General features: G+C 39.4%; 1 protein-coding gene across 1 annotated transcript in view; it reads left to right on the top strand.

Moving 5' to 3' along the window:
• LOC106515392 (Down syndrome cell adhesion molecule-like protein 1) overlaps positions 1-8095 on the top strand; it is a 41760-nt gene that overhangs the window by 8319 nt on the left and 25346 nt on the right. Inside the window, exons 5-10 of the mRNA XM_014005188.1 lie at positions 507-649; positions 1677-1806; positions 4377-4655; positions 5844-5972; positions 6167-6346; positions 7547-7752. Of these exons, the coding sequence (XP_013860642.1) occupies positions 507-649; positions 1677-1806; positions 4377-4655; positions 5844-5972; positions 6167-6346; positions 7547-7752 (1067 nt within the window). The remainder of the gene's footprint in view (positions 1-506; positions 650-1676; positions 1807-4376; positions 4656-5843; positions 5973-6166; positions 6347-7546; positions 7753-8095) is intronic.

Below are 8095 nucleotides of genomic sequence, written 5' to 3'. Positions count from 1 at the left end.
CTATGAATGTATTGCTACTGCAGCAAAAATAAATAAATAAATAAATAAATAAATAAATAAATAAATAAATAAATAAATAAATAAATGTCAGAACCAACTTTGTGAATGTGAGAGAGATGAATCATGGGGACAGATTTGTAAGCAGGAAACTGATATGGTCGGGTAGGCAAGTGTCGATATTAATTCTGGAGAATCCTAACAGTATTGATTAGAAATAAATCAAATCTTCTCCGACAGCCGAAGAACTTAACTCTGTAACTTTAGGGCAGGATATTCTAATTACTATCTATTCCTACACCCCTTGCATACTTTCGTTTCCACTTCTGTCTTCTCCCCCTTCCCTTCCTTATCAACCTTCCCCATTATTCCTAAAATTCCATGACCTGCTTCTGGCACCATTGACTAATGATGTTCTTTTCCCCTTTTCTTGTCTTTGTTTGACCACATTTCTCTTTCTTTCTTCGTCTTCCTGTATTTCTCTCTCTTTCTCCCTTTCTCCAAATCAGGCCCTCCAAAGATTCGGCCTATGAAGAACATCACGGCAGTGGCAGGAAGAAACACTTTCATAAACTGCCGTGTAATTGGGTATCCTTATTACTCGGTTAACTGGTTAAAAGAGGGACTTCTGCTGCCTGACAACCATCGCCAGGTGAAATCTTATTTGTAAATATGCTTTGTTTTAGGTGGACTGTGTTGTTAGGATTATTGTTGCCATTTCACTGCAAAAAAAAGGCTCTTGGTTAAATGTCAAGCTTTGAGTGGAGTTTACATGTTGTTTTTGAGTATGTCTTCCTACTGCAGTCCAAAAACATTCATGTGAGCGTAATTAGTGATTCTATATATAATCTAATTGTGAGAGCAAAGGGACATCCTGGTTTGTCTTATTTGCCTTTACTGGGCCTGTAATGGTCTGGTTTCATAATAACTTAAATGTCAGACACTGCATTACTCGTTTACTTTCATGTTATCATCACTGAAGCCAAAAAATTCCAATGAAACAAAGCTGTACGGAGCCTGCGAGGGGACATGGGAGATTTTATTTTCTTTTGCGTTCCCACGCAATAGTATTGCGTTACCTTGCAATACCTTTTGCATTCCCTCGCAAAAGTCGTTTATCACTGATGTGCCTGCCGGTTTATGAACAAATTCACCTGCTCACCATTAGCGAGTTAGCCTGCTACTTTAATTCAGCTTCAGAATGAATATATCACACAGCCACGCATGGAAGTATGTTATATGCCGATATTTTAACACAATGCAGCCATGAAACGTAAATGTCAATTTCACGAGCTCTGGCGACACTTCCTGTTTTGGTAACTGGATATTTCAAAATACAAGTCTGATTTAATTCAGTTTGTAAACAAAACAAACTTTTGCTTGGGAATGCAAAACAATTTCACGAGGGAAAGCAAACGTTTGCAAGGCAACACAAAAAGTATTGCGAGATAATGCAAAGATATAGCGAGGTAACACAAAAGTATTGCAAGGTAACGCAAAAGAAAAAAATCCTCCCATGTCCCCTTGCTGGCTCTGTAAAGATGAAACCACAAAATAACCTTTTTTTCTTTTATATCAGAGTTGTTTTGATCTTAGGGCCATGTTTAATATGATGACCTGTGTACATATTGTTTTATATACTTTATAATCATACTGAAATGTTGGTCGTGTTTGTCCAGGTGGTGTTTGAGAATGGGACACTTAAGCTCAGTGATGTTCAGAAGGGTATGGATGAAGGTGTCTATGTCTGCAGCGTGCTGATCCAGCCACACAAGTCCATCACACAGACTGTTTACGTCACAGTCAAAGGTCAGTTACTGAGGTGACAATGTTGAACATTAAATGTCTTTACACATGTTTAGGTTTTATTTTCTTTACACATACGTCTCATAGATGGCTTTATGTGTATGTGTGTGTTTGGAATATGCACAGTAGTTTTTGTGATTTTGACTTTGAGAATGAGTGAAATGCTTATGTTTTTATGCCTGTTCATTGAAAGTGGTCCACCTGGGGCTAATGTAGTCCATTTTGTTGTTGGTGTTGGTTTTGATGCTTTTTTGTGTTGCACCAAAGTTGAGGTTTTCTCTTTGCAAATACCTTTAGCCTTTTGTAATTGCAAAAATAAATTTCAAATACCTCTATATGATGTTCGTAGTATCAGCTTCCGACAAAATTTTATGACAACTAGGGAATAGTAGCAAAATCAGTAAAGTTGCATTTATGAAATGTACATGATTGGTTCTCAGTGCCGGTTACACAGAGAACAATGTAAATGATGAAAAATACATTGTTAAAAACAGCATTAAGAAACAAAAGTTTGACATTTACCTCCACTTGTTATGGGGCACTTCAGTGCTCTATTTTAGGTCCAATTTTTTGTCTCATTCTTCAATTAGAGTCCATTTTCAAAAAAACCCACACACTTCCAGCTTACCAGCTTCTATTGAGTTATAAATAAAACAGTATTTTATTTGGACAATCTAATCTCCTAAACAGTTAATGCAGTGCCAATGACCCACTAAATGCTTATTGTCATTAATTTGGAAGTAATATTATTGAAATTCCTGACTGTGCTTTTAAAGGGTGTACCACACTTCTCACACTGACCACTTCAAATAGACATCAGCTTCCCACAAGTCAGAGTTGTTATTAGTTCTATTAGTATTGTTATATAGTAAATCTTAAGTCTTGGGATGCAGTAGTTAAGATTTCAGAACTTTCAGAGCTCAAGTCAGATGCCTTTTTTCGTAGACATTTGTCTATCTTCTCTTAATTCTTAATCTCAACACATACCTTATTTTGAACCAATATTCCTATTTGAGGATTTATGAGATAAAAGTCTCACACACTGCTAATCTGCCTTCGAGAAGTTGCCCTTGTTCAGTAATTTTCCTCTCAGCTCAACCACAGTTTAAACCATGTCTAGATCTGCCATGTGCCTCTAGAATTCTCTGGTCCTTTACTCGTGAAAATCTTGTGTACTAAAGTTCGTCAGTCGTGTTCCTCAATGAAATATCACCAAAGAATATGATTAAAAGAAAAATGAGAAGAAATATTTGCAATCTTTATAAATCACACTTTGTTTTAACATTAAAAAGGAAGTGAATACCAATGTCTTGAAGCAGTGTGGTGTTAGTGAAACAGAACAAGAAGAAAGAACAAAGCTTTGTGCATTACCTCTAATAACCTCTGATTAAGGGGCGGAGTGGCCGAGCACAAGCTCTCAACCACTCTGCAATTACAAAGAGCAGGAGTGCTATTGCGTAAGTTTGCTTAGTGTGTGAGCCCCGCGCCTGCTTGTATTAGTATGAATGAAAAGTGTGTGTGTGTGTTGTAAATATTTTTGCATGTAACGTCTCACTCTGTTCTCAGCTGCAGCAGCAGAACGACATGTTTGTTCCAGGAAGTTGTCAATGTGTGAGTGTGGGCTGCGCGCGCGTGTGAAATGTGTGCTGCTCAGTGGTGTAGCGTATTGTTCCTCACCACGTACAGGCGCATTCACATACACGGCCTCCATACATACGCGTAGATCGCACTCTATGTGAACGTAGGTATGTATTTGTATGATTGTGTGCCCGTCATGCCTCTCATTTAATTAGATGAATGTTAACGAGGCCCAGATTAAATCTCCCAGATGTCTCAGCTGAACCCCCATCCCTTCATCTCCCCCTCCAAACTATCAGCATCACCTCAGCAGGTATCCATGGCAACACTGCTCATCCCCCTATGGATGGGGCTCTAATTAGAGCATCTATTATGGGCTGGCTTTAGCAGGGCGGGGTGAGTTAGAGAGGAGGCATTGGTAAAGGGCATGGCTCGCTGCAGTGTGAGTGGTTAATATGGAGATTTTTTTAACTTAGTCTAGAAAGAGACAACAGCTTCAGGATATTGTGTTTGTCATTTATTGCAGTCAAACAAACTGGTTTACTTCAATTTTGCTAAAATGAGTTTAAAACAGGCATTTGAAACATTGGAAGTGTGCAACATAGTCTTTTTCTTCCTTCACTGTTTTCTGTTTCTGTATTTTTATTTTACATTAATTTTTGTCTTGCCTTCTTAATAACCCTGAACAGTCAAAACTATTTATTCACTCACATATTCTTTGTCTCAAAATATTTAACTTCTCTGAGCCCATCTTATTTTACTGTTTAAACATTATACTCACACCAATTATTTAAACAGTCCTATTTTGTCATATCACCTCAGTGCCTGTTCTTTTTGTACTCTACTCATCTTTGCTTTCATAATGTTTAAATTTTATGTGATCTTTTTCTCCTTTCTTCTCATTTTTTTGTTCTTACTTACATTGCCTTCCTAACAGTCTCCTTTCTTTACCTCACTTCTGTTTTCTCCTCTTTTCTTCTGCCCCTTCCTCTCAGTTCCCCCGCTGATCCAACCATTCGACTTCCCCCCGACTTCCATTGGCAAACTGATGTACATCGCCTGCGTTGTGTCGTCTGGAGACATGCCCATACGCATCACGTGGGTTAAGGATGGCCAGGAGATCGTGCCCTCCTCGGGCATCACCATCGACACGAAGGAGTTCATGAGCTCCCTGCAGATCTCTAAAGTATCTCTCAAACACAATGGCAACTACACCTGCATTGCTAGAAATGATGCTGCTACTGTCAGCACAGAGAGGCAGCTCACAGTTACAGGTAAGTGGAGCCAGAGTGTGAAAAGATTAAGCAGGAACGCTATAGTTTGATATAGAGATTACAGAGAAGAGACTATTTGAAGAAAAATTAATCAAAGATGAGGGCCCAGAGACATAGCTAAGGAGAACTTTTCAATACTTTTTTAAACCTTTTTTAATAATATTTTGTGTTTGTCACAAAAACTCAGTCCTGGGTCTATACAAGTGTTGGCATTCCTCTACAAATTACACCGTGCAATGTTCTTAAATTGGAGGGTTTTTTGTATATTTTCACTCAAAAACCACAAAAAGCTAATAACTTAAGAAGATTTATTTTGTCAATGTTTAAAATCTGTGACATTGTTGAGAGACGTCATATCCGACAAAAGGCATTAGGTAAACTAAATGATTATTCCCTACAAACATCTTTAGATATTTTTTCTTTTTAACATAAGGATGCTGCTTTTACACCAGCTTGTCTATATCACTACTTTATAAAGCCAGAAACATTAGAATGTGAGTTTTCAAAACTATTTTTTTCTTTTGGTTGCTCCCCTCCATGAGGGTCAACTCATTGAGCAAACTTGCACAGGACATTTGGCAATTGTTTTACATTAGGTCTGCCATTCCTGATGCAACCTGAGCTCGAAATCACATGCCTCTGGTGGTCAGTGCCTGTGGCTTCAGAAAATGAATCCAAACTCCTGCAGCTCCTCATAAATCTCTTATGAAAGCATCCTGGCAAGTCAAGACAACAATTAGAACAAACATGGATAACTGTGCAAAATAAAAAGTTTGCACCACAGATAAAACAAACAACATGTATTTTATTCACTAATTTGTTTAATCTTGCTCAGTGAGACAAGGTTCTTAAAGGATATATTAAAGTGGAGTTCTGTGGAATGGTTAAAAATATTTTGATAGCTTAGCTGTAACAGATAAGTATTTCAATGATGTTAGAAAAATAATTTCATAATGACCTGACTGACAAGCAAATGGCTAGTCCAACTGGAGCCAAGATAAAACTGGATTGCTGCATTATAAAAACAATTCCAACTGCAAAAAGATGCTTTCATTCAAAACATTTTTATATTACTTTTTGCATTTCTGTCAGTTATAAAAATGGATGATGTTTTGCCTGGTACTGCTGTTTTAGTTTTTTTTTTTTTTTTTAGTTTTCTTTTTCACTTTCTCTCTCATTTCTTTTCAGTGCCTCCTCGATTTGTTGTGCAGCCCAACAACCAGGATGGGATCTATGGAAAGGCAGCAATCCTGAACTGTTCTGTTGATGGATACCCTCCTCCTAAAGTCATGTGGAAGCATGCCAGAGGTGCACTCGGTACATGAATCATCTTTCATACTTTTATCTATGCATGCATGTGTTACAGTATGTGCCTCTGTCAGCATTTTCCTTCCCGTTGCCAGATTCATATTTCCATACTGTGCAAAGTAGATTGTCTCCAAATGCAAATACTGTTAGATTACTTTATCATAATTATTCGTCTTGCTGCTGTCTTGTCTCCTTCTGTGCAGCGGGTATTGGGAGCCCACAGCAGTACCACCCTGTGCCTCTGACTGGCCGTATTCAGATAATGAATAATGGCTCTCTGCTCATCAGACACGTCCTAGAAGAGGATCGTGGCTTCTACCTCTGTCAGGCCTCCAATGGGGTGGGTTCAGACATCAGCAAGAGCATGGTCCTCACAGTCAAAAGTGAGTACACAAGCACACACCTAAGATGCTCTGCTGCCCCTGCTTTATCATCCTTCATGCACTCGCTTACTGTGTCAAACCAGTGAAGCAACTCGAAACACTCTCCTTGTGGGCACGAACACCCACACTCACACATATGATATAGACACAGTGATAGATTAGTGGAGCAGAGGTGACCATGAACACATGAGAAAGCCCACAAAGGAGCAGCAAACGAGAAAGGATTGTGTTTGCACACCTGTGATCGGCAGCAAGAAGACGGCTGAGCGATTGATCGTTTGACTCATGGGAGCTCTCTTGACACAATCAAAAAGACTTTGAGCTTGATCATTATCTGCAATCAATCGCTCCATGCTGCTATGCCTGTCAATATCACCACGGGTAATGCCACATAAAAATGAAATGGAAAATACATAAATACAAGCGCAACGATTATCAGTGTCAAGTACAATATTTTTAAGTAGGCCGAGGTTTCTTTTTCAGCACGTGGTGCATCGATCTTACAATTCAGCTATAATCGAAAGAAAGACGTCAAAGTCCAGTGTCTGACAGAGTTTGACACTTGTGCACTCAAACCCATATAACAATGTGCACGTAAATGTACTGTATCTATTGGTCTCACCATGCTATTTTTTATCACAGGTTTGGCCCTCTCTCCGGTGCGCTCCCCTCTTTCTCCTTCTCGTGTTAGTGTTATTGATTGAACCGTTCCTCTCCTCTGCCTCCCTCAATTCTGTCTGTTTCGCTCAGCGGAGAAGAAGGAAAAGCGGAAAAGAGGGAGGGTGAGATGAATAAGTGATGAAAACAAAACAGCAGAACCCTCCTCGGATCAATACTGAGTGTGTGTGTTGGACTTGCAAGATTAAGTGTGTGTAGAGTGTACATGAAAGGTGGAGTGTATTGTTTTTGCCTCTTCATTCACCTACACCCTAATGTTAACTATTGGAGAATGAGAAAGAAGGTTTATTGACTTTACCTCATTGACCACAGCTCTTCATTACTCTAATGCAATGGAACTCAGCTACTCTGAGCTCCTCCTATTTAACTGCCACTTATTCTTCCCTTCTCCTCTCTGCTTATTCACTTCTGTCTCCCTTTTCCACCTAAAGCTACTTAATATTTGCTTATTCTTTTTTCCCCTCTGTTTATCTCTCTTTTGTCATTGATCTGATTACCATTCCTACATCTTCATCCCGTCAGTCCCAGCAATGATCACAAGTCACCCTAACACCACCATGGCTAAGAAGAATCATGTGAAGGAGCTGAACTGCACAGCCCGAGGAGAATGGCCCATCATCATTCGCTGGGAAAGAGGCGACACCGTCATTGACCCCGATCGCAACCCCCGATACTCCATAACCACCAGTCCGAATGAGAAGACAGACGAGGTGTTGTCTACCCTCAAGGTAAAAATATTTGTATACGCTGAAGCAGCTTGGTGATACAGTCGTGTGTTTGGGATTGTTTTTCTTTTAATGAATAAGTGACTTTCAGTTTCTTGAACTTTGTTCTTAGTAATTCATTTGAATTGTCACTTAGTGATCATCGTGCAAAGCCAGTTCTGGTGTGGTTTGCAAACTTTTGTGTTTTATTTCTTAGAGATTATGAATGATAAAAGAACATATCTGTGTTTTGCTTTTTCCCTTTTCAGCAGTAACTATCCATCCATCCATCCATTTTCTTCCGCCTATCCGGGGTCGGGTCGCGGGGGCAGCAGCTTCAGAAGGGAGGCCCAGACCTCCCTCTCCC

Source organism: Austrofundulus limnaeus, unplaced genomic scaffold, assembly GCF_001266775.1.
Source record: "Austrofundulus limnaeus strain Quisiro unplaced genomic scaffold, Austrofundulus_limnaeus-1.0 Scaffold29, whole genome shotgun sequence".
NCBI classification, from domain to species: domain Eukaryota; kingdom Metazoa; phylum Chordata; class Actinopteri; order Cyprinodontiformes; family Rivulidae; genus Austrofundulus; species Austrofundulus limnaeus.
This window is presented reverse-complemented; position numbering and strand designations above follow the sequence as displayed.